Source organism: Macrobrachium rosenbergii, chromosome 50, assembly GCF_040412425.1.
Source record: "Macrobrachium rosenbergii isolate ZJJX-2024 chromosome 50, ASM4041242v1, whole genome shotgun sequence".
In the NCBI taxonomy this organism is placed as follows: Eukaryota; Metazoa; Arthropoda; class Malacostraca; order Decapoda; family Palaemonidae; genus Macrobrachium; species Macrobrachium rosenbergii.
In genome coordinates, this window is record NC_089790.1 from 19,187,729 (window position 1) to 19,215,671 (window position 27,943).

Sequence of the window (27,943 nt, forward strand, 5' to 3'; positions counted from 1 at the left end):
ACGATCGTTAAATCGAATCACAGCTGTAGAGGAGAGAGAAAGAAGAGCAGCCTTGAGCATCTGCAGTTTAATCCAGATATTAGCGGCTATTTCCCCGCCGCCGCAGGTAACCGGAGGGATGATAATCCACATCGCGCAGACTCTGTTGGGTTGCTTCACACAAGGAAGGGAGAGATAGGCACCTGACGTTGGAAATAAAACGCAAAACAGAGACTAAAACTATTTGGCCTTGCCGTCTGAAAGTGATAAAGCTTCAAAAATTCACGCGCGCATTTTATTTCGCAACCCGACTGGTTTCTCTTCATTTTAAAGACTGACGCGAGTTCGGATAGTTCTGTCAAGGATTACTGAGGGTAAGTTGAGACATTTATTATTATTATTATTCCTCTTGAGGAAACTTGTAGGGCAAAAGGAAAAATTCAAAGTTGGCCCAGAGGCTCTTCCTCTTGAAAAATGGAATACTGAAAGTGACGCAAAGGTTTATAAAACAAAACTGACCAAAAAATGTAAAAAAAAAAAAATCTAGGGCAGTCTTAATTTTTAAAATGACAACTATAAAATGGACGATTAAAATAATTGGTAAAAGAAACAAGAACTGTTTTTATCACTTCTGATGGCACTGAAGCCAAGTTGTGAGACAATAAACTCGTGATAGCTGTTTGTACTAAGAAATGAACTGAATTTTAAAGACAACTATAAAATGAATGGGATTAAAATCATTGGTAGAAAGAGTGTTTATCATGGCTAAATGATACCGAAGCCAGTTGGAAGACAGTAAACTACTGACACATGTTAGTATTAGTGAAAATGAACTGAATAAAAAAAAAAAACATAAAATGAACGGCATTAAAATTATTGGCAAAAAAAAAGTTGATCACATCTTAATGATACTGAAGCCAGTTGGAAGACAGTAAACCGCTAATAACTGTTGGTGCTAATGAAAAATCAACTGAATTAAAAAAAAAAACTAAAATGAACGGGATTAAAATTACTGGTAAAAAAAAAACTGTTTATCACGTCTTAATGATACTGAAGCCACTTCAAAGACAGTAAATCACTATAACCGTTAATAATAATAAAAACTTAACTGAACTTTAAAAAAAACTATAAAATGGATAAGATTAAAATCATTGATGAAAAAAATGTTTATCACGTTTGATGATACTGAAGCCAGTTGAAAGACAATAAACTACTGAAAACTTTTAGTAATAATGAAAACTGAAATGAATTTTTAAAATATGACAACTATAAAATGGATAAGATTAAAATCACTGGTAAAAAAAAAAAAAACTTTTTCACGTTTGATGTTAGTATTAATGGAACATGAACTGAATTGTAAACATTGCAACTAATCAACGGATAGTGTGAGTACTTTTATGGTCTCTGTGATAACTTAGTACTAATGAAACATGAACTGAATTTAAAAATATATAACTATAAAATGGACAGGATTAAAACCACTGGTAAAAAAATGAAAAATCAAGAACCGTTTATCACATCTGATGAAGCTGCAAACAGTTTGAAGGTAATAATTACTGATAACGTGTTAGTACAAATGAAAAATGCACCCAGCATGTAGCAAGTGGCGTACCTTGAAGAAAAACTACTACGGATGTGGCTACTATTTTATAATAGTCTTGGTTATTAATCTTTTCTCGACACATGGGGAGAGAGAGAGGGAGAGAGAGAGAGAGAATAAACACCTGTTGGAAGTAAAGCGTAATGACGACAGGTGATGTCAACACAATAAAATCAAGAAAAGAAGAGGAAAAATTAAACGATTTCGTAACTCCCCAGGGACTGCAAAACATTGGGTACTTTTTAAAAATCTTCGATATGAATAGAAGAAATAAACCAAGATAAGCCATGATCTAGAAGGCCATCGTTTGCGTGAGAAACGGTTGGAATCTGCAGGATTATGAAAAATACATATACTTCTTGCTAGACTAATCTGATGTGTTACAGACGAGCTGTCCTTGTTTTTTGAAATGTTTTGTTTCAGGCTCCTCACTTTCACTGCTCGGATGGGTTCTTGTGTGTCGTTGTATGTTGAATCTGTTTTCCTATTTATCTTTTATCTCATATTTTTTATTGACTTTGTGGTTTAATTTTTTCAATGTAATTTATATGAGTGTTTTTAAATGTAAAGTTAAACTATTATAGTGTCTAAAACTGTTTCAGCCTTGAATATGTGACTGGAAAGTACATTGTGAAATGTCGGCCAATAAACTGCTTTATGTATAAGATGATGTCCCTTCGCTCCACCTTGTATATATATATATATATATATATATATATATATATATATATATATATATATATATATATATATATATATATATATATATATATACATACATATACACACATACATACATATGTACATGTGTGTGTATATATGTATGTGTATAAGCGAATCCACAGGAAAATGACAGGCAGAAGTTCAGTACCAAGCGCTTTCACGTTTATTAACGCATCAGACAATGAGTTAATAAACGTGAAAGTGCTTGGTACTGAACTACTTCTATTTGTCATTTTCCGTGGGTTTCGTTTATACACTGAAGTCACGTGCATCTACTGTGATTTTTTAAGCATATGTATGTGTGTGTGTATGTATATGTAAGTTTTTATATATATATATATATATATATATATATATATATATATACATATATATATATATATACATATATATATATATATACATATATATATATATATATATATATATATATATATATATATATATATATATATATATATATATATATATATATATATATATATATATATATATATATATATATATAATATATATATATACATATACATATACATATATACATATATACATATATATATATATATATATATATATATATATATATATATATATATATATATATATATATATATATATAATATAAACACCTGCCACAGTCATAATTTTAACTGCTGAATCAAGGATGAACTGTGCACATGGTACATCCACATCAGGTGCTTCACACACCTACACATGTGGCCCCTACACACAATAGAGCATTCTCCTCAGTCTTTCATGCATTCTCTCATGACTTTATGAGTTCTTAGGTTCTTCGCTGTACATTTCTCACCCCTGTCCAACATTCTTACACCTCATATGCTTTGCAAGCGGTTCAGCTCAACAGCATGAACCTTTTGTTTGCCGTAGTGGAGAGTTGGCTCAACAATTCTTTCATATGTACATATACTGTATATATATATATATATATATATATATATATATATATATATATATATATATATATATATATATATATATATATATATATGTGTGTGTGTGTGTGTGTGTGTGTGTGTGTGTGTGTGTGTGTGTGTGTGTCTGTTTGTTGTATAACTGAATCACGAAAATATGGAAAGTAATGAATATATAAATAAAGGAAACAGAAACAATGGAGTGCTGCCAGGCTTTTGACTTACACTAGTCCTTTACTTAGCAGTCTGCTAAGTAAAGGACTAGTGTAAGTTGAAAGGCCTTGCAGAATTCCATTGTTTTTCTTTCCTTCATGGACTGTGTCTTTAAATATATAAATTATATATATATATATATATATATATATATATATATATATATATATATATATATATATATATATATATATATATATATATATATATATATATATATATATATATATATATATATTCCCTAAATGTGAGTACTGTACTTGAAAGAGAGCTGAGACAGATATTTACTACAGTATATTAATCCTTTAATTGCTTACCTTAAAACTTAAGGCCAGGTGATCACAGTCAACATGTCTGCTGCCTCATATGTATACATGGAGAGAGAGAGAGAGAGAGAGAGAGAGAGAGAGAGAGAGAGAGAGAGAGAGAGAGAGAGAGAGAGAGAGAGAGAGAGAGGTTATGATGATTGTACTCCATACAATGACTACGATAAGTATAAATATTACTCTCCTTGCTTTCAGGACATTGTGGTTTTCTGCAGTGCACAGCGAGCTACCAATAACACTTTTAACAAGGACAAAATTCCATAAATCAAGTTCCAGAAGAGCCTGAAGCAGTTTTGGCAGACCTGGCTACTCCCACTGAGCCTCATTCTGAAGAATGAGCTGAGGAACCGAAGGAGTCTTGGAAGAAGACTGGCAGTTCACGTTAAGCTTCGTTTCAGGAAAGTGTTTTGCAAGAGACCTACCACCCCAACTGGCCATCAGAAAACTTTCGTGGCAAACACTGAGCTTCCCTTTGACAATGAGCTCGGAAGTGGCAAGAGCTTTGAAAGACTTCTGAAGCTGCCACTCAACTGATTCTTAAGAAAAACTTAATAAGCAACAGGAACTTCAAACACTTTATCAAAGCACATTGGTCTTTCCACAGATGATCTTAGAAGGCCTTGACAGAACAAAATGAGCTTCATTTTATAAAGGAGACCAGATACAGTGAGAGGTTTGGAAGACAAAGGCCATTAAAACTGGACTCGAGTACATAAAAATCTAAAGTACTAATATTTTAGAAAATTCCCCATATTTTAAGGTTCCTTGTAATCAAAACATTGAGATACACTTCATTTATTTCTTCTGCTATAGTTGTAAACGTGGTCAGAATGACAGAAAAACACATTGAAATGAGAATGAAAGATGATGACTTACGTTTTTATGAGTCACAGATTCTGTTTGGTACTACAGCTGACAACTCTATGTCATCATCCATCACTTATGACACAAACAAAGTTCTACGAAAGAGGGCAAATAAAAGTATGTTCAGTTGTGATAAATGCCGGCGCACCTTTTCCAAGAAGTCCCTTCTTTCTCTTCACATGCGAAGTCATACAGGTGAAAGACCTTACGTTTGCAGTGTGTGCCAAAAGGGTTTTGCCCAAAAGGGGGACTTAACAAGACACTCCAGACTTCACACAGGAGAAAAGCCTTTCAGGTGTGACAAATGTGACAGGGCCTTCTCTCACAAGAGCAACTTAAGACAACATTATAGTCTGCATAATGGTGAGCGACCATTCAAGTGTAATTACTGTGGCAAGTCTTTCACTCGCATGACTGTCCTTAGGCAGCATCAGAGGATACATAATGGTCTAAAGCCTTACAAGTGTCAGCTTTGCTCAAAGGCATTTCCCAGAAGGAGTGCTCTCATTCAGCACATCCGACAGCACACGGGTGACTGGCCTTTCAAGTGTAATGCATGCAACAAGGGATTCTCTGACAAGAACCACTTGGCTTGCCACATGAGAAGTCACAATGGGGAAAAGCCATTCCACTGTCAGTATTGCAGGAAAGCTTTTTCAGATAAAAGCAATATGAAAAGGCATGAAAAGATACACATACTGAACAAAAATGAATGCTTAATAAGTGGAAACTATGACACAAGTGCACTTGCACCTCAGAAGGAAACACAACTCACAAAATTAGACAATCATCCAGATGTATATGTTGACAGGACAACCATACAGCTGGAGCCCATCAGTTATAAGTGTGATCACTGTCTGAAAAACTTCACTCTTAAAAGTAACCTTACTAAACATATACGACTCCACACAGGAGAGCAGCCATACTCATGCAATTATTGCAGCAGAGCTTTCTCTCACAAGAGTAACTTGACTCGGCACATCAAACTCCACCTGACAGATCAAAGCTATCCGCGTCTGAAGAACAAATATACACTTCATAATGAAGGCAGTTTCAAGCAGCAAGAATATGATGAACATCATTTGAAAGGCGAATCACTTCCAAGTCAGTTGATGCTTCATACCACCAGAGGAAAGCCCGAAAGCTGTACATCACTTACCAACAGCAGTGAAAATGCATTACTGGATGCCAAAATGACCTCATGTTTGTATCATCCAGCTTGCAGACAAGCCAATGAAATATCTGGAAGAGATAAACTTCACTTGAGAAATTTTGAAAAAGAAAAAATACATCATCATCAGGAACAAGTACCTCAAAGTGAAGTTTCTTTTGCAAAAATCCCAATTTCTGCAAATGAAGATATATTGCCAGTGTCTAATATTCATGACTTCCAGAGATCGAAACTGAACTTTAAGAAATTAGTAACATCACCCAGCACTTCCGAAACAACCAAAAAAACACAGGAATCCATCCTCCAGCTTAGTCTTCCAAGTGACTTAGGTTCATGGAGAGTTCTAAGAAATCTAGAAACTTATCTATATAGTCCCCACATAAAAGGGGATAGAACACTAAACACTCCTTTGGAAGACAGTTTACGCAGACCTAGTAATTTTGGATTAGACTGTCCCAGTGAAGAAACTTTTATGCAAGTGTCAGACCTTCAAGAATGTGAGAGGTTCCAAAACATCAAAAGCCCCTGCCCACATTCCTCTCAAAATGATCATTCCTTACATGTAAATGGCTCTACAACCAATCTTTTATATAGCTCTCATTATCACCCTAAAACAAATAAAAATATTCTATCAATTAACAAAATGATACTAAACCTCTCACACACCAACACTGATCAAAGACGAATAAATAAGTATGACCCAAGTTTTTCAAAGACCAGTACAATTGACTCTATGAAAACCTTAGAAAAGCAGCATATACATAGAAATGCTTCAACAACTATGCAAGACTCTTACAGTATAGACACCTATCAACAGAACAGTTCTACTTTTCAACATACTAGACAGGAAGATGCAAAGGATATGAAATCAAAAGAAAGTAAAATTAAATCCCATATTACCACGAAGGAGGAAACTGCAAGACTTAGTCATCCTGTCCCTCAAGTTGATGATGACTGTGTTATGGGTGATCGCAGAGAAAGAAAACCACTGACTGAGCCATACACCACTCACAATGCATACCCTCTAAATGATTATCCCAGGCTACCTAACCCTGAAACACTGAACAGCAACCAAGTAACAAGACCTGAAAAAGAGAACAATTATAAAAAATTTGTTCCTGTAAAAGGACCTTGTAGGACCCTACAGCATCACAAAGAATCTAAAAATCTTGCTCCACAGAATAAAAAGATTAGATCTGGCTTAAGAGTTAGACAGAAATGTCAGCATAAACTACAAAAAACTGGCAACAGCATCCATTACATTCTGAACTGGATAGCCGCTGTTCATGCAAGAAAACGTCTCCTGATTCAGGCTGTTCATTGCAGTGAATCTGAGGAACAGGTGAGCAGAAATGTTAACGTGGATGAACTGTGGAACCCCAGAGCAAGTTTCCACAACATGAGGTCTAAAGTGCCTGGCCAGTGGAAACCTGATAATGTTAAAAGTGAACATTCTCCAAAAGCAGAAGCAACCATGAGTATCAAATCAGAATTTGAAGTTTCTGCAGAATTTATGGAAGAAACATGATGTGACTAAAAAGTGGTGAAGTTTGTGAAAGTTGTACAATTACTACTCATTTATTTACTCATGCTTTGTATGTATGTTTTTAGTTATATTCCTTAATGACAACCCATGAGCACTTGAATGAAAATCTCAAGAACTGCTGCAAATCTACAACTTACCAATTAATGTAATACAAAGGTAATATAACAATGGTAAAAATCAATGCGCAAAAAGTTTTGTTAATAATTATTCTGGGGTAATGTAATAAATATATTAAAATAAAGTCTAATCTAAGAAAACTTTATGCTATACAAATCTACTTTTTGCAACCTAATATTGTGCATTTTTCATTATCTCTATTTATAATGATTATAATGGCAATAAGTGCTACAAATGAAATAAAAAAAAAATCACTATAATTACGATGATGGGGCTATGGTCCTACGAAACAAGTAAAAAATGTGCCTAGTTTCTTCGCCACAATTGACTTTTCTGTACAGTGTATAATGCTGTTTGAAACTTTCGGCCACAGCCAATGAAACTCCTAGCCACGGCCCATGAAACTCAGCCACAGTCTGGAGGTGGCCTGTGTTGCTGGTACCTATAGCAGTGCCAGAAGTATGATTATGGATAACTTTAAGCTTAAATAAAATAAAAACTACTGAGGCTAGAGGCCTGCAATTTGATATGTTTGATAATTGGAGGGTGGGTGGTCAACATACCAATTTGCAGCCCTCTAGCCTCACTAATTTTAAAGAGCTGAGGGCAGACAGAATAAGTGCAGATGGACAGACAGAGCCATCTCAATAGTTTTCTTTTACAGAAAACTAAAAGTAAAGTTATTCATAACCTGAGTTTGTTTTATCCTATTTCAACGTGATATGCTGGTAGTTCCATAGCTTAAAATGACAATGTTATTGAGTTGCCCAGTCATGAAAAGTGAAACAAAACTGAAAAGCCCAATACTCTTTAGTATTTAAATAGAATGCAATCTTTTTTTCATACGACTGCAATCAGTGCCTGTTTTATAAACAAATAAACCCACACTGGAGTAATATATGGGAAAAAAATGGCTTCATGCAAAGAAAAAATAAAATTTTTTAATCAGAAAACTTTTTTTTCAGAAAGATAGGTTTAAAACACCCACTGAATATTTAGAATGTGAAAAATAATAAAAGTAAAGGAAAATATAGTATAGTATAACCCACTCACATACTGACACTAAATGATAGGAAATAGGAAACTTTCTACAATAATTACTTTTTCCTATATCCTGGACCTATGAAAATTTAATGTTGAGGCTATAAAATAATAAAACTAATAACAATGAAAAAAATATGATTCTCTACTTTTCCAAACAAATTTGTATTTCAAGAGCTCATATATATATCTCTGCTGAAAGACCTAAAATGAGTTTGTTTCATCCTATCCATATTAACGTGAACAGGTAAACAAATGTTGATAACTTATAAGGAAATACTGAGAGTTCTTTTTAAACCATTAAGTTCCGATTGGTTGGAGGGATGTATAAAATTTATGAGCACAGCCCAGTTACTGGGGCCCTAAGGTTATTCAGCTCTAAATATAACAGTGATGTTAAGACATGATATAAAATGATGAACATTAAAAACCTGCATTACACTCAGCCTTCAGTAGTTACTCATATTCCTTCCACTGGTCATTCGTTATGCTTATGTCTGTTTTTAAAATATAAGAGTTCATTAGCCAACAGACTTGACAGGTCCATTTGCAGGTGGCAGGTTTCAGAATCTTTTGGCATGTAATACTTCTTTTGGGTGTAAGGCGGTAGAACCTTTGAAGACCTGCTGGAGGAGAGAAAATTCTCTGGACCAGTAATTAGAAAATTTAACACACACAGAAGAATGGCACAATTTCTGTGGTTTGCTAAGTTGTGGGAGACCGAGTTCCTAAAGGTTGCCTTCAAAGTTGGCCCCTACACCAAGGAAAAAGGGGCTGACATGCAAGACTGACTTTGGGGAGGCTCAACAATCCTTCAGGTTACCAAACCAACCACTGAAGGGGTGAGCAGCAGTCCCTGATCCAAAGAAAATGAAAATGACCTGTGGTAAATGTGAGCTCTCATAAAGTCCAAGTCCACATGTACTGTATGAATGTTTTAATAAACTATTGCTATTACCAATTTTACTTCTTTGTGCCCTCATAACTTCTATCCTTTGAAAGTTTCATTTAAAGAAAAACCTTTACTCATACTGTAACTGTTTTTTCTTTTGTAATCTCATTCCCCCTTTATATATTTTATACAGCACATGTCTCTTTATATATTTTATACATGCCTTGTTAACTGAAAAGGAATTTTAAATTTTACACTATTTTTTCTGGACAAATAAGAACACAAGTATTGTAGTTATTAGTGTATTACAATTTGATGTGATGACACACTTAAAGAATGTGATACACTTCACAGTGTTGTAATCTGGAATATTTTTAGATACAAAAGAATAACAATTAAGATAAAGGTTCCAAAAACACTAAAACTATCTGATTGTCAACATAATACACTTCATTAAATACAGTACCTTATGAAGAACTTCCGATGGGTGGTTTCAAATATTCAGTGTTACTTTTCCCTATGGTAAATTATTCAAAATACATTTTGTCTTGTCTTCAGTCAATGTTACATCCCACATCAATTGCCTTAGCACTGTGGAGACTGACTAACCTCTAAATGCAAGATACAGCCCATTATACTGCTGCTGAAGAGCAAAACATTGCTTTTTTTTTCCACATAAGACAAACAATAATTGTCTTGAAATTTTATACATACAACTCTTTGGTTTAAAAAATTTCAACTGTTCTAAAGCTAATTCTTAAATATATTGTACTGTATATAAAAAATTCAGATACTGTAACCTATGTGAACAAAAAGCAATTTGTTTTACATAAAACAAAACTCCTGTAGTTGTAGTCATCAATAAACAGTTAATAACCTTCACTTAAAAAACTAAATAAATAAATCAATCTATCAACATTATGTATGTAATATATTTCTGTCTTAGAGGGATGTTAAACTCTTGCAGAAAAATGGTACTGAGCATTACTTTAGATGAGTATGAGGCTGTTAAAAAGATCCTCACTGAGAAGAATGGTATTTGTTACTATTTCAGACTTGTTAATTTCATCACAATTCCCCAAGAATATAAAATAATGCTTGGAAAAAACCAGTGATTACATATTACTACCTGATTAAACACACACATTTGCCAACACTAAGCTCACATCCATTGAAATTTTACAGAACTTCTTCTAAAGACAAGCAGTTCTCAATATTCAGTAGTGAAGCTTTCAACCTACTATCCAAGATACAAAAACAGTGAATACATGGTTTTCAGATTAATCAACCTATAATAAAATATACAGTAAATAAATGTTCTTTTTGGGCATTATAACAAAAATAGTCTAAGTACTGTATATCAGATTTTAAAGTATCACTAATGAAATATACAACAAATGACAAATCCCAAATTACAATAACAAAAACGTATCCAGATGAAGTGAATCTAAGCAAAGGAAAACTTCAAAAGGTACCTTAAGCGTGCTTGACTTTCTTTATACACGAGATATTCACTCTGAGAAAAACCACTATTTTTCCACTGCTTCTGAGGAACAGGCTTCCCAATTGGTACAGTAACATTCTTTCCTTCTAATTCAATGACTGTATCTTTCTTTGGATCTGCAAAGAAAATTTTTTCAAATTTCTTGGGGTTCTTGCTTTGGTACAATGTATGTAGTACAGTAGAACTAATTTGCAGCACTTTCCAAAGTCTTAACAATATAAAAGAAATAGGGGGAGGAACTTTCTTTGCATATATAAAAATATAAACTGTTTGGTCAATGTAAAATATAGAAGAGCAACATTGTTCAAAATATTACAAAAGCCCTCCAAATTATTTTCCAAAATCAGAATTCATGCAGAAAAAAATAAGACATACTCTACCTGGCTCACTTTGTCCTCGGGCTACAATACTGTCATAGCCATTTGGTGCCTTGGTGAGACTGCCATCACACTGAGTTATGCTATGCTCTTTTCCTAAAGCAACCTCAACAAGAAACATGAATCCTACCGTGTCCTCGCCTTCAAATGACCCATAATGAGGGCAAACTGAAATCACAAACACACAAAAAAAATACATGTAGTACATTAGCATGTAAGGTTTTTGGTACAGAATCATCATTCTTAATAGTATTCATGTATATAATTTCTAAAGAAAATGTTACATGGCCATAAACTTGTATAAAGTGCACAAAGCTTTGACCCACACTGTACTCTTCTTTGTTCTATTAACTACCCCATCAGGTTCAAGAGATTTGGATTCGTCATGACAAATTCATTTCAGCTCCTCCATCAAAGCAAGTGGTCCTGTCCCAGAGTGGAAGACAAGGAAAGGACAGCATAGTGGGTTGTGAAAGGTTCTTTGATATCAGTTGTTTGGATCCTTATGTGAAGTGGAAAACATGAGTCCCTCAATGACCATGTGTGGTGTTTAAAATTTCAGTGATCTGGCTGTAAAAGACTAGCTTCTATGAATGTGACAAGTTGAACTAGTAACAGACAAGGAAAAGGAGGCCAAAGCGTGCCCATCTGGCATGATGACTGCAGAAGATCAGGGAGAAAACTAGTTCTTAGTTCTTGGTAAATGCAGGAATAAACTAAAATTGGCACTGATGCAAGGGTTATGATGACAGTACACGAGGGAAGGCACTAGAATAGTGCTGGAGTTCAATTAACAGCATACAGAGGTTGGCAAAAGCATGAGCTTGTCAAGCAGGTGATAGAGACTGGATGGCAGAAGTTAAGGTAAGAGCAAGCAAAAAAGGATGTATGTGCAGGCAGGCTGAATGCAATTACAGGTACCATATGCTGCTGGACAAACAAAAAACAAGAGAGACAGGCTAGGCTATAGTGGTTGAATTATCTGGAAAATGCACTCCCACTTATACCAACACAGTCACTAAGAGCCTCATATATCTAGCAGTTTTTCTACTGTTAAATTTAATCAGGTTATAGGATTAAAACTTATTTCATACAGCTGTTATCACTGAAAATATGAGTTTTTGGAGTCTGTAGTGTGGATGAATTGTATACACAGTGTCTGGTCTTTGCACTATTCAAATTGTACTGTTAATGACTGCCTTGACAACATCCTTTCAAAACTTTCTGCAAAGTAATGATGCAAGAGAGAGAGAGAGAGAGAGAGAGAGAGAGAGAGAGAGAGAGAGAGAGAGAGAGAGAGAGAGAGAGAGAGAGAGAGAGAGAGAGAGAGAGAGAGAGAGAGAGAGAGAGAGCTAACTTGGACATGTCATGGACAAATGAAGTAAGAACATTTTCACGTGTTTGTACTGATTTACAGAACAGAAGTAATGATAGTTTATTACCTATATTAGAACCCAAATACTGTATATGCCAAATGCAGAAAATGGAAAAGTTGATAACAGTCAAACCTGTAATCTTTTTACAAAGAGAAAAGGAAGTAGGTGCAAAGTAAAAGTGGAGACAATGATTGATTACATTTATTGAAATTAAGTGAATGTGAATTTTCATAATAATTCAACTAAAATTACCACTTTTAACATCAAACAGGTATACTGGGTGGCAGCAAGAATGTGGAATATAAACAAATTTTAACTCCAACTAACCTGTGAAGATATTATTGTATTTGATAGTATATATATGGGGCCCCGTTTAAAAAAAAAGCTCAAAATATGCATTGGAGTTTTATATGCAAAGTTGAGATATCTAGTAGGCTAATATTTGCCCAAGGGCTGTCAGCTACCTGCAATTCTATCTAGCCAAACTCCACAATATTACCCATATTCACTAAAATTTTATTATCAATCCTACTATTATCATCGTTACAATAAAATTCCCCAAAACCAGTACACCTCAGACCAAACAGTTTACTGGTGCATCAGACATCATTTTAAATTGCCATACATGCAGTATCCAGATCTACTGTTAGTGGTGTTCCTTAATAAAACCCACCATGAATCAAACAAGTGACTGTCAAGAAACAACCAGCTCAGACCATGAGTAACTCTGTAATGTTTCTGACATCATGGGAATGTGATTAGTGTTCATGATCAGGAGGTTTCCATTTACTCGACCTCCCAACCTGTTTCTATATAAACATGGATCCAACTACTTCCTTTCCAAAGTCCTTTTGAGATTTCACAGGTGTTTGTCACAAATATCTGCCATTTCAGGGACCTGAAGTAAAGCACTTACCATACCAAGAGCTTTTTGCGTGCTCAGATGCAAAATAGATGCCACGACCAACCAGCCCGCCAGAGTGGGGCATAATTCTTAGACCAGCTTTCAAAATAGCTGCTACCACAGCAACATTAGTGCCATGCCACAACAATTTACGGTGCTTAATATCCTCATGTGCACTGAACCTGTCGAGGGACAAAAAATGTCATGATAAAATTAAGAAATATTTTTCTGCTAAAATGTATAACAAAAAATTTGCATCTTACAATACTTGCTTATTTGAAACTTTCAATTATGGTACATACTCCTTTTATCACAAAAAATAGGGCTGACCTTGGATACTCAGGAAAGTTCAGTAATAATGTACAATTAATAAAGGAAAAGGAAACACGTAATGAGGTATTAAGAGATACTAAAGTGATAGCATACTGTACTAGTACACGTTTTCATACAGTAATATTCTCTTTTAACCATACTATTAGGTCCAACTGATTCAAATTGGACCAGAAAACTTAAAATAAGGTTGAATTCACATACTTTACATGAAGTCAAAGTCAATATCTTCAAGCAAAGAGTCTGATACACTGATAAAGTCAAGTTGCTAAGAAGCAGTTCAGCACTAACCTGTCCCTTTCTCCTTTACGATCAAGTCTCCACACATCAAGTAATGGCCCCTTTCTGGTATTTGGACATGCTTTTGCATATTCTTCTATTATCTGAAAAACGACGACTTGTGGTTACCAATAGTTCATACTTTGTTACCAGGGTAATGAACACTAATAATGTAAACACCACTTTAAAATAATAAAATAAAGAACATTACTAATACAGTTTCCCCATACAATGGCCTACATGCCCAACAACCTGACTTACTGCCAGGCCTGCTGGGGCAGAAAATCTTCAGCTCCTAGCATGAATGAAATGTTCTTACTATGTTGAGCTTTAGTAACATCATCATATAAATCTCTCTGGGATTGGAATCTCCTGCTCTCACGACAAAAAATTACCGTTCTCTAACTGGTTCTCAAGTACACTCCCTGTATCTCCTTATTCTTTTATTTGAGTGTTGCAACTCCTACAGATGACAACTAAATTCCATTTTTGGGAGATGCAATGAATGCCATTGGTCAAGGGAGGGTTTGTCTCCAGAAAGGGAAGATAATCACACTGCCACATGATTCTCATAACCCACAGGTCTGCTCCAATTCACTGCATAGTGCCAAAACTTCAGGAGACAAGTTTGTTTCTACTCAAATCCAACAAATCTATTTTGCTATTACCTTCTGTTACTAGTTTTAAATGAACACCATATTCTTTGGAAGCTTGAGTTTCAAGTCGATGTCCCCTGTGGGATTGTTCCATATGAATAGGGTTCATCTTTAATAATAATAATAATAATAATAATAATAATAATAATAATAATAATAATAATAATAAGAATAATAATAATAATAATAATAATAATAATTAGCTGGTGATTGACTTGACTTTGCAGAAACTCATAATTACCCCAATTCTCCCATCTTTATTCCATTCTATGCTACAATATTCCTTTCTATTATCATACACTACTCCATTCCCTCTTTCCACCCTCTTTCTTAAGGGTCAAGAGGTACAGAAACTTTTTGAGCGAGACGGGGACCACTGACCAGGGCTAAAGCAGATTTTTCAGGTGACCTGATGGTATATCCAATTAAGCAAGGATCATTTGGTCATCATCTCGAGTGTTATAGGGGGTAAGAAGGTATGGTCCAAGGAAGAGCTTAGAGGTCACATATTTGTCTTAAATGCAGCATGCCTTCCAGAGTGGAGGATCAAAATCCCCACCCACCCCTGCTTGGTCTCACTAAACAGTTAAAGGGTGGAAAATACAATTTGGTATGTCAATGGTACTTTTACCTTGAACAAATACAAAGCAGCATATTAGTAGTACAGTATTAACAACACATCTGCCATGAATAGTCATGTCTTAAGACATTTTCTCTCTTCCACGATTGAAATCTACTATCCAAAACTACACTGAACTACATTATATTCTATAGATGTCTATTAGAAAACAGAAGCAAAAACAAACAACTTGTCCATTTTGTTGAGCAACTCTATTCTCAATAAAGTGAATGATAGTAACAAGACAAGAATATTGCTTACCTTGAACTCTGAATCATTCTTATTAACATATTCAAGTTCACAGTCCAGCATCTGGTATTTCTCAAGTATTGGGTTAATACTTGAATTGGCCTGAAATATCAAATAAAAATTTGATACATAAATATATTTATTACCTTAATATCTTATTTACTTCTTCCTTTCCCCAACACTATACTATGAGTATATCATATCCCACACTTACACAGGCATCATGAATTAAAACTGATACCCATTTTGAGATCTCATGCCTAGAATCTTATGAAGTTCAAGGGCAGTCTGAATTACTTTTCAAACATCATAATTACTTCCTGGAGTTGTAATATTCTTGTTTCCTACAAAACTGTTACTGCATTACTTTCAACCACAAATAGGCTATAATCCTTACCTCTTCTTTCTGTAGTGTCTGAGTGAGTTCAATATCACTCAAAGTTAACATCACTTCTTTCTTTTCTTTGACAACTGCAGCATCTTCCAACACTGGAGGTATCATCCGACCAAAATTATGAGGCACTAAGGTGTAAAACTTGGATGACAAATCCATCAACACTTTACGAGACTGAAAAAATATAAACTTTAAGTAAAAGGTCTATCAGTCTTCAAAAATTATATGCACCGTATACTGTAATCAACAGTTAAGATCTCTTTAACACTCCAATGTCACAATAATACAAAACCCTTGAACCCAAGGTTAAGCTAGCCTTGGTATGGATAAAACAGGCAAACCTAAGATAGGATATCCTTGGCTAACCTAACAAAACAGTTTGATCCTTATGAATATTCCACTGACTATCCTTACAAGGAATTCTTATTCCTATACAATACATGGATTCCTTATGGTATTCACAATCTTTATAGTATCATTCAATTCACAGACCTTCTATTTCATTCTTGTTATAAGTGCTTTGATCTTTAAGAAAACAGCCTCTATGGAGCACACACACACACACACACACACCACAATTTACATCTTAAGCCAGTCAGGTCTACTAAACTATCTTTATTAACCAAGGGATTTAAAACTCAAATCCTTCCCCACTTAAACTTAGATTTAGCATTGTAATTTATGGATCCATCATTAACGTGATTTTTCTAAAAATAAAATTTAAAACATACTTGATGTGTCTGATTCCTTTCCTGCAACCCACTGTCAAAGGCTTTACAATAAGAGAACAACAGAGGTGTCAACTAGGGCCTACGAGATACTATTGTGCATGTGCATTATCTATCTGCCTCTCAAAATAAAAATGAAGATTAAGGCAAATCACCTATGACCTTGCCAGATAATAGATGTAAATGAAAAAATGGCAGTACTGTACTGTACTACAGATTCTTTACTAGTACAGTTGGTAACATGTTGGCCTCGTAATCTCAGGACCAGCATTCACTTCCCGTCAAGGGGTGAATAGTGAGACTGTCTGCTTGATGGTTACTGCCAAGAGTGACGTCATGGTGGGGGGTTCAGGTTACCCAGTTGACGTCCGACTGAGAGACAATAGCCTGTGGCAGGACTGAAACCACCAAACTTTATATTATTATAATTTTCATTAGTTATTTAAACTAGACCACGGAGTTAACATTAACTCAAAGGGCTGGCCACTCTAAAGTGGGGGGGATGTATCTTCTTTAATTCTACTACTTCTGAAATTCTAACCTTACCTTATTGTTTTTAATGGCCTCTTCAATATCCAGTAATGTTTCAAGGCCTTTGTTAATTTGTGTCTTGCTTAATTTACCAAGGGGCATTTTCTTTACATCTGTAAATGAGAAGAAACTATACAAGGAGAAATATATGTACTGATGAAAACTAAGTTTTTAAGATGAAGCAGAGTTTTTATACAGTCCCATTTGTCATCAAATTCCTTTGCACCTTGCAAAACACGTCTGGGCACAAAAAGCAAAATGTTCAAGAAAAGAAAATTTCACTGTGCATGCTTAGATGTCTATGCAAAGAGACTACTCCAATGAAATGACCTGATTCCCAAATACTGGAGTGACTACATGGTAAGTAGCAAGGACAGTAGGCCACTCACAGTAACAATACTGGCTGTGTGAAGGCTGTTAGTTTTGGGTATGAGAATCACTTGTAACAGCAAATAAAATACACAACGTGCTCTATGTGACAACGATACAAAACTGCAAAGATGCTGGAAGTCTGGTGAAGAACCAGAACAACCTAACACGATGATGACACTCAGCTGAATAGGATAAGGGGGTTGGCTTGGCATGCACTGACGATTTTTCTCTTACTAAACATTTTGCCTTATGCACCTGGAAGAGTTCCACACAGTGTAAAGCTATTCCATGATGAATGGGTATTTTTAACAAACGAGACGTTTCAAAGAAAAATTTTAATAATCTGAGACTTCTAAACTCATACGCTGTTACTGCTTTTCATGATGTTTGAAAATAAAATACCAAAGAACCTCATTAATGACGAGATTCAGGTAAAAACTTCCAAAATGTCTGTATTAATTACATTACTTTCCAGGTAGAATTATTTCTACTCTTAAATCTTGCGAGTACCATAGCTTATCCTTTTCAAACTTGAAGACTGCTGTTTCTACAAAAGTAAACACTCAATGCAATATATATTTATAGGAAAACCTAACTTAATCAGACACAAATATCCTGTATTCACTTTATACACCTCTGGTAAACAATAAGACAGGACATATTAAATTGTAAACCTGTAATCACTTTATGTTTAAGATATCCAACATAGTCCCTTTGCAGAAGCTTCATGAGGCTAACACCTAAATACACTTGAATGATATGCAGTGCTGCATTACTCACCTAACTTCATAGAAGACATTTGGCTTATAAACATGTCATCCGAGAACAACAATTTAATCATGATTTGTGTCCTGTAGGGTAAATGACAGCCATCTTGTGATACAACTAGTTCTCTCTTCACACCTGAATCGACGACGTCTGTGTCATCCTCTTCGATATCATCACCATCTTCATCTACAGAGAAAGCAGATTTGAATAACAACAGTTTGTGTTACACCCACTCTGGAAGTTTTCAACTGCAATCGAAGTGGGGTGAAACTATTTTCTAGAATGATTCTCACTGTAACTGCATAAAATAAAAAAATCCTTATTCCCCAAGGCAATAAAAAACTATATTAAATTTATGAATTCCATCTTGATCCATTTTTCTGATAAATGGGTATTATCACACTTGCATTATCTACAGTATAATCCTTAAAAAGTAATTTGCAAAAAACCACAATGAATATACAGTACACTAATCGATTTCTGGTAGTCTTCAATGGCACATGTACTTGGTACTGTATGTATATTTATGAGTACTATAGTGCCTGAAAAAACCAAACACATACGGGCAAAAAGAAAAGTCATTCACGCTAACAAACAAACATGCCCTTACCAATTTCTATCAAGGTGTATTTCCCCGTATGAGGAGTGAAATCTGTCCTGCTATCCCAGTCGTTCTTGGTCTTGTCCTTGAATTTTTTCTTGAACGCCTTGATTGCGGCTTCTGCGTTATCTTGGTAATCTATGCTGTTCTGCCCAGTTTCACCCTTTATGTTTAGACATTGAATCAATAAAACAACCATGATACAAGTGTCCATTAAATACATATTTAAAAAGTACTTCATATATGACCAAAGTGATGAATTTGTCAAACAAAATATTGTAACTAAAATCTGAGAACTGTACAAGGAAGGTACAACTTACCACACGTCCCCAGCGGGTAAAACATATGAATTTCTTTCCATCCTTGACGACCTGTATGATGTAGAATTTGTTGTTGTTGTGCCCAATGTTTGTTTGGTTTAGCATACATGTGTAGTCTTCATAGATCTCTCCCTGAATTAGAAAAAAAAAATAAGATTAAGAAATATGGCAGATCAACATCAATAACAACATACTGTGCACTGCAGTGCTATATTTCTGCATAATGAATGACAATTTTTACACTGCACTGGATTTTAAGAAAACATGGGTTTATAGTGTGAAAATCAGCCAGATTAGGTTTTATGTCCAAAACCTGCATCTGGAATGAAATTCGTTACAAAGAAGTCACGGGCCATAGAAAGCCCAGTGCAGAAATCTGTCTTGCTAATGCTGCAGGCAGCTTGGCATAAAGTGGTATGGAAAACAATAATCTAATCATGATTAAATAATCAATTTTGTGGATGATGATATAACGCAGTCTGTGGCTGAATGGGGAAAAGAACAATTTCTAGCATGGAGATAATTTCATCCAAATTGAGAATAATCAAGTAACATTGCTCTTGTACCCCTATCTGGAACTAGAATATAAAATATAGGCCAAAGGCCAAGCGCTGGGACCTATGCGGTTATTCAGCGTTTAAAATAACGTTGAAACAATTGTTTGGAGAGGTGGAAAGTAAGATGGAAGGAAGATAATACAAATGGTGGTACAGTAAAAGGAATGAATGGGGATGCAGCCAGGGGCCGAAAGTATGGTGCAAAGACTCTGAAGTAATGCCGACGGTGCACCAAGTGAGGTGCACTGTCGGCACTACCTCCCCCGCCCTCCATTGACTACCTTATGGATGAAAATCAAGAAATCTCGTTCATGAAAAAACAACTGAAATAGAAATACAATGAAATACAAAAACATTTTTGCAAGCGACATACTTACTTTTGCAATGGATCCCATAAGCACCGTGTCCACTTTATACTTTTTAGCTTTAGTTTCAGTGTTCTTGCTGGCTTCAGAAATGGCCTTCCTGATTTTGGAGTTGTCACTGTCTTCGCGCTTCAGTTTTGCTGGAGGCTCACTGAAATATCAAGGTCTTATTTAAAACACTCATGCGAGAAATTAATGGAGGGTTATATTCTTCTATCAACATTTTCCTTTTAGAAAACTGACTTACTTTCTGGCTCTAAGGCATTAACCTGTACTAATCAACTCTCAGGCATTTAATATTAATTATATTATTATACATACATACATACACACACACACACACACAAACACACATATTATATTTCTATGAGTCTACTAATTAAAGGACAGTAAGCTGGAAGGCCTAGCAACCAATATGTTGTTTCACTTTTTCCTTTGTGGTATTTGCCTTTATTTATCCACATTCACTGAGTTCCATATCTTCATGATTCAGTAGTACACACACAAAATTTTATATATATATATATATATATATATATATATATATATATATATATATATATATATATATTATATATATATATATATATATATGTGTGTGTGTGTGTGTGTGTGTGTGTGTGTGTGTGTGTGTGTGTGTGTGTGTGTGTGTGTGTGTGTGTGTGTGTGTGTGTGTGTAAATTTCTATTATCGGAACAATTTTCAGTATTACTCGGGGCTACATATCACCATTCCTATGAGCAACTGAATTCAGAGCTGGCGTCACTATTTAAACAAATTTTGCCAGTCTTTCTGAAGGGTTATCAAAGACTATATAAGATACCATAGCATAAATATACAGAAAATACACAACGTACTACAGTATTCTCTTCCGAATCCCTGCCCTCCCGCCGGTGATGACGTCATGGCATTACTTGCCTCTTCACCTTCACCTCACTTCCAATTCAATCATGTTTACTTTGTGGTCATATTCTCAGTTTAATAAAGGGAGGAAGATGAATTGTGTACCCATATATGTTTGCTTTCTAATTACCATAATGAAGGAAGGCCACATAGTTAGTTATTGCGGTGAACAACAAAAGGTCTGCGTTTGTGGAAGGCAGCTAAAACTTGGAAGAATTCCAAGCTTTCTTATAGAGAATTAACCCCCATCCTGCCCCTACAAATCGATAAGGTAGTCAAGATAATCCAAGTCCAACAGAAGTGCTTCTCTCTCTCTCTCTCTCTCTCTCTCTCTCTCTCTCTCTCTCTCTCTCTCTCTCTCTCTCTCTCTCTCTCTCCATCAAAAATTGTTTACAGATCTAAAGTCGTTTGCCTGAGAATTAGACCCAGTTGCAAACACCACCCACCTAGAGGTATCGTCCTCGGCCTTATGCTTCTTTGTTTTGGGTTTTCTGGCAGCAGCCTTTCCACGAGCCATCTGAAAAGAAAATAAAGGAAATCTTTATTCATTCTGCGTATAAAACAAAACAAAAAATCGTAATGAAAACTGAAATATGAGATGAAAAGGCTGAGGGTCTCTTGCTCAACGTGATGCAATACTCAAGACTTCCTGCCTGCCTTACGCCCGGCGATTCTAACCCTAGTGACAAGGCGGATTAAAACATTCCTACAACGTGTAATTCCCGTCGCCATGAAACCAAAATGCATTTGCTTAGCTCGCTACCATCGACTATTTATGAAAATCGCTACTATTGATTTCATGCACGCGGCACCTACTGCTTATTGTTTCCTCTACTGTATCGGCATTCTCTAGTTCCGTGTGGCTTCGAAATAAAATATACTATCACTGTTGCCAGATTTTTCATCAATATTATACCGAGACCCTATTTTTTTCTTGATAACAGTTAAATCAAAAAGTAAAATTCAGCAAAAAGTCGAGTGAGCTGTTTCAGTCACACTTAAGCGGCTTCTGTAAAGTGGTAAGTTGACAATACCGGTTTTGCAACACAACAAGATGTTACGGATGCAAAATAGTATTCAATATGCAAACTCTTCTAATTGCACATAAGCAATTAATATATGTTATTATTCAATTAATCACGTTTATTTATTACAATGAATAAAAATTATTCACTTATGTTCTGCGGCAGGATATAAAACATTAGCATTTGCAACATACAGGCCACGGTAATAGAACAGAATATAGAATTTAGGCCTAAGGCCAAGCCCTGGGACCTATGCGATCATTCAGCACTGAAAGGGAAACAGTATGAAGGTTTGAGAGATATGGCAGGAGGAAAACGCCGCAGCTGCACTAAGAATCAATTGTTAGGAGAGGGTGAAAAGTAAGGTTGGTGTGAGGTTCAAAAGATGTCAGAAGTGAAAGGCCGATCCTTTATTACTCTCGACAGGTGTTTATAATAAAGCGGACGGAAAGGTAGCGGGCGACCTGAGGCCCCCCGCTGCGTCCATACAGAAGTTGTGTTTGTTAACAGGCATAAAAAGACATACATAATGCGGTACAGAACATGTAAAAGGCAGGTATATACAGCATATCGGCAGACAGGCCGTACAATGATGCTTACAATGAGTTACACAAAGAATCTGAAATATCAACAAGTAACATATATGACGTGGTTAATTTATGTATGAAGAACGAAACACAAGAAAGGAGCGGCGATTTGCCACTCTTACATTGGAAGAAAGTGAATATTGGCGCTGTTTCTACTCGGGGTAGCCCTCCATTCATAACAAGTTGGCTCTTAAGTGAAAATCAATGGTGTGTATAGGCAGAGAAATCGAAGCACAAGCATACACAAGTATAAAATGAGCAAGATTTGGGGTTCTCCTTTGAAAGGAGATGAAAAAAAAAGAACCGAAATATGCAGTAAAAGTTTAAGTAAAAATAAAATCCAAGGTCACAACACCTTAGCATTATACAAGGAATTGGCAGGTTTTTATTAGACCACATTCATTCCAGTATCAAAATGGAAAGTTCGAAAATCTTGGGGAGAACACACACACACATTTGTCAGGATGGCAACGGGGTGTAAGAGCAGCATGAAAAAAATGTTGAGTGGACAACACTTTTCTTGTGGACGTAATGGGCCTTTTCTTAGCTTTGTTTGGAGACCAAGAGACGGTGATCATGCTAGGTGACTGAAACACAAAGGTAAGTGCCAAGATTAAATGGTGAGAAAACATTTGCTTGATCATGTTTTAGTGCAGAGTAGATGGATGACCAAGTGATGCATGTTAATGAGGAGACGAGGGGTGGCTGGAGATTATATAATTTGATCAATTCTGGTTGAAGAAAAGGTTAAGATAATTGTAAATAGAAGTTGGAAGGAAAACAGATGGAACTGTTGCTGTAAATATAATGAAGACCAAATAATCTTTTCAGAAGAAAGTAAGAGCATAGTACATAGGAAAAAATGAACCAAGTACAGGCTTGCCCTAAACACACGTGTGAAAGATGAGACTAAGATTTTGAAGCAACTGGGATGGCGGTTGGATATGAAACTAGGCAGGCAAGTCACAGAATAAGTGAAAAAGGAAAGTAGCAGGGTGTATGCAAAAGACTATTGGGAATATGGCCCTTCTAAATAAGTCAGTGGGGAACATATGAAAAGATTACGGATCATATATATATATATATATATATATATATATATATATATATATATATATATATATATATATATATATATATATATATATATATATACATACATACATACATACATACATACATACATACATACATACATACATACATACACTGCTGTACTTATAACTGCAGACTCAACTCACATCAAGACAATTTAATGCGATCTTTAATTGATTAGCATAGGAATATTGAAATAATTTATAATTGTTAACAATGTAATATATATGGAGTGTTTGGCTAATACACGGAATTAATCACAAAATAGTTTTTTTCTGTTAGAAATCGACAAGTTGAAAACCATGGAAAACGATAAGGCGAGATAAGCCATTATCACTCAATGAAGAGTATTCATTCCTTACCCAATCGTTTTTTTTTTTATTTTACCTGTGCTTTTTGTTATTGCAACGACATTTTCTCTGAGGCTAACATATATGTGTGTACTTGTGTCAGCAACTGATAGGTCTAATTCAATAAAAGGAACACTGAGTCATGAGCCGGTGTGCGCATAAGTCTATAGTATTTCCGGTTTTGACATTATCCAATGGGAAAATCCCTTTTCGCGTAAGCTTCCTAGCTTTACACCTCTTACTGACACATATATGAATATGATGGAAAAGGAAACATTACGTCCAAACCTTCAAACTTGGCCTATGACGATAGTGCATGGGCAACAGCCGTTAACAGGTTGAGCTTGGGCTGACTTGGTTGTGGATGTAAGTTATTTTCATAACTACGAATTTCATGGCTACAAAAAATGCTTCTCTCTCTCCCTCTGTTTCCCAATAACTACAACAAAGGCAGCTCAAGCTCAACCTGTTGCTCTATAAACCCTGCTGCTACCTGGTCTGCAAGTGCATGCAGCCATGCACGAGCGTCACAGACCAAGTTTGAAGGTTTTTGACGAGATATTCCCGCTTCCATCATATTCATATACGTGCCGGTAGGAAGCGTAAAGCTCGAAAGATTATGCCAAAACTGACAGGATACTAGAAGATAAGACAGACCTATGCACCCACTGGCTAATACCTTCAGAGCTCTATCAACTGTCACAAGTACATATATTTGTTAGCCTCAAAGAAAATGCCATTGCAATAACAACAACCACAGGTAAAAAAAAATAACAATGGGGTAAAGAATGAAGACACTCCTTACTGAGTGGTAATGGCTTATCTCGCCTTATCGTTTTCCAAGTTTTCATCACTTGCCGATTTTTTAACAGGAAAAAACTATTGGAGGTTTAAATTTACGAATTTGCCAAAGCCAAACTCTCCATATATATTACACTGTTAACAATTATAGATTATTTGAACATTCCTATGCTAATCAGTTGAAGGCAGAAAGTAATTATCTTAATAAAAGATGAGCCTGCAATATGTATCAAACCAGCAGCGTTAGAATGAGCCAACTCGAAGTTAGATAAAAATTTCAGGTCCTAAGTCTAATGTACATTTTTCAAAAAATATTTTCTTCCGCTGGTATAGGACATTAAACCAGTGATTGGTTAATTCCTCCAGCTGAACGGGTCCCGTGAAGGAAGTTCCGTTCGTGAAGATATTTTGGTCGTTTGTCTTCACCAACTGTCCTGTTAAGGTGTTGAGAATGCCAAGTCATTTTGCCGAAGAATATATATATATATATATATATATATATATATATATATATATATATATATATATATATATATATATATAAAATATTAATGGAACTTTTCATGGAAAACTTGCAATAGTCTTACATACTGTAATCTTTGAAGGAAATTCCAAGTTCTCCTCTCCATAAAAAAAATAAAACTGAAACCCTAGACAGTGAGAAAAAGGCTTTCAAATTATTCTCAGTTACGGGGCCATGGTATAACGTCAGAAAGCAATGCATCAAGCAATTCGCATATCGATGGCTATCACTGATATTCCCTTTGAACATGATGCAATGTATATAGTATGTCTGACGAGCACTGCGGTTCCGCCCAGTACCCTGAAGTCCTTGACGGTCTTTCCACGCCGTGACAGCAACAATAAACAAATGGAAGCGTGAAATTACATCTGATATGAAATCTTGGATAACTCCAATCAACGTGTAATATTCGACTCACCCTGGTAAGATAAACAGACAAGAATGCGTTTTGTTGACAAGGAAGTTCGTCGACTACAGATATATGTTTCCTTAACAGTGGTAGTATGGCAACTGACTGCCTAATACAACTCGGGGTCGCAACATTAGTGCTGTTTCTCGGTACGAATTATTACCACTTCTATTGTTAACCCATTTAACGTTGATTAGCTCGTATGGGAGAATGTTTCAGATGAAACCACTTGAATTCATTTGTACTCAGATTAAGGTGGGAAAAGGAAATAAAGCAAAGTTGGCTTGATAAAATGAAAATTTATATTAAGCGTTGGCTACTCAAGTGCTGCGTTACCATAACAACTGCTAGTGTTAACCCGCGTCAACCTGCAAAATCTTGTATGAGACTAAGGAGACTAGTCAATATTGTCAGTTTTCCCATTGAGGAATTTGTTTGCAAAATCTTGTATGAGACTAAAGAGACTAGTCAATATTGTCAATTTTCCCAGTGAGGAATTTCTTTCTAAGTTGCTGACCTACTATGTCTATATTATTGTTCTATACAATGTGAATGCGACGATCATTAAATTCTAATAGCGTCAGGCTATGGACACATAATATGTTATATGGATCAGGTCAAATTATATGTGCAGGAATGTGTAGAATGGATTGCTGGGCCAGGACATCTTTATGTCAATGGATCAATGAAGTTGCATGGAAATTAAAGGAATAATTTTAAAGTCGCTGAGATGAATAATCTGCATCTCATTTGGGGCGTCAGAAGGACTGACTGAAAGGATGCAAAATGTGGAGATATGGAAATGTAGTAGGTTGCCACATGTCCATATTTATCCTCGAAGTCTTCAATCATTTGGGTCTCAAAATCGTCATTCAAAAGGAAATTTTACAATTGATCCAAAGTCTGGAATTTCATCTTCTGTAAGTTCTTGAAGCCGTATGGAGTAGCGTGGTGCAAAGAATTTTATGAAAATCGGGAGAATAATTTTTACGTGAGTGAAGTGGTCTCCCAAATACCGAGCGCAGACAGATTTTGGTATGAATTACCCGCTTATCTTGCATACCCTTTAACGCTCTGATCTTGTTCAAGCTTTGGAAAAGAAACCTACTTTCAAGACTCCTTCTTGGCCTTTAAATAATACCTACATTGACTGGCCTCAGTATTTCATTGATATATAACTTTAGCCTGAGATGCACCAGTTTTGTGCTTACATTAACTTTAGCAAGTAACTATCTTTACTGCTGGGCAAGCTTTGTTGGTAGGCCTATAATTCTAAGAATAGATTCCTCTGCATATATATATATTTTTTTAAATCTTAGGCTTCCGTATGAGGGCTAAGTCAAAATGACTGTAACCTTTTTATATTGCCTCAACCTGGCTGCAATATGGGTTCAAGAAAAGTAGGATACTGATCACATCATCCAATGTCAAAAATTCTGAGGTGTCGGGGAGCAGGGGCGTCATTTAGGGGGGGCTGGGGTGGCAATTGCCCCCAAGACCCAAGTTGCCCCCCCCCCAGCCTCACCTTGCCCCCCCTCACTCCACCAAGCCCCAAGAAGTAACAGCAGCTGGTTTTCCATTATTCCTACCGAAATTCAAATGTGTCATCACATTAAGTTATATCTGTCTATCTATTTTATGTGCTTCAAAAAGCACATGAAATAGCTCAAAATAAAAAAAAACAGGTGATTAGGCTCGCTTCGCTCGCCAAACCGCCTTCGCCGCCCACCAATCAAACATCTGAAATGACGCCCCTGTCGGGGAGGCTCGTTTTGCTCATCTTTTCTGGTTCTTGTTTTGTTTTGCCTAAAGAGCAGCCTTTGCTTCTAAGTTAATGCAGTTTCTTTTACTCTCAGGACTATAGCTTGCCTCTTAATCTGCCAAGGAGAGTGTTTATTTCATCAGAGGGATTGATC

At 35.7% G+C, this 27,943-nt stretch overlaps 2 protein-coding genes across 2 annotated transcripts; one reads left to right on the forward strand and one right to left on the reverse strand.

The window, feature by feature from the left end:
- The first annotated feature begins 87 nt into the window (after positions 1-87).
- On the forward strand, positions 88-7,627 carry LOC136832708 (uncharacterized). Its single transcript, XM_067094163.1, has 2 exons — positions 88-353; positions 3,969-7,627. Exon 2 carries the CDS (start codon positions 4,604-4,606, stop codon positions 7,334-7,336), a length of 2,733 nt encoding a protein of 910 aa, XP_066950264.1. The 5' UTR covers positions 88-353; positions 3,969-4,603; the 3' UTR covers positions 7,337-7,627.
- Positions 7,628-9,692: 2,065 nt separating this feature from the next.
- On the reverse strand, positions 9,693-26,125 carry LOC136832709 (protein mono-ADP-ribosyltransferase PARP3-like). The gene is made up of 13 exons (XM_067094164.1): positions 26,037-26,125; positions 21,684-21,754; positions 20,347-20,485; positions 19,413-19,544; positions 19,102-19,255; positions 18,504-18,677; positions 17,367-17,464; positions 16,096-16,266; positions 15,711-15,800; positions 14,187-14,278; positions 13,578-13,747; positions 11,289-11,453; positions 9,693-11,024 (listed from the first exon to the last, which is right to left on the reverse strand). Exons 2-13 carry the CDS (start codon positions 21,752-21,754, stop codon positions 10,852-10,854), a joined length of 1,629 nt encoding a protein of 542 aa, XP_066950265.1. The 5' UTR covers positions 26,037-26,125; the 3' UTR covers positions 9,693-10,851.
- Between the last annotated feature and the right edge of the window lie 1,818 nt (positions 26,126-27,943).

What these genes read in the sequence shown, in the direction of transcription:
- LOC136832709 (XM_067094164.1), bottom strand. Translation starts at nt 21,754, where the DNA reads ATGGCTCGTGGAAAGGCTGCTGCCAGAAAACCCAAAACAAAGAAGCAT. An exon ending in GCCGAGGACGATACCTCTAG is followed by an intron (nt 20,486 to 21,683) that starts GTGGGTGGTGTT and finishes TTGATATTTCAG; the next exon opens with TGAGCCTCCAGCAAAACTGA. An exon ending in TTACCCGCTGGGGACGTGTG is followed by an intron (nt 19,256 to 19,412) that starts GTAAGTTGTACC and finishes CTAAACATAAAG; the next exon opens with GGTGAAACTGGGCAGAACAG.
- LOC136832708 (XM_067094163.1), top strand. Translation starts at nt 4,604, where the DNA reads ATGACAGAAAAACACATTGAAATGAGAATGAAAGATGATGACTTACGT.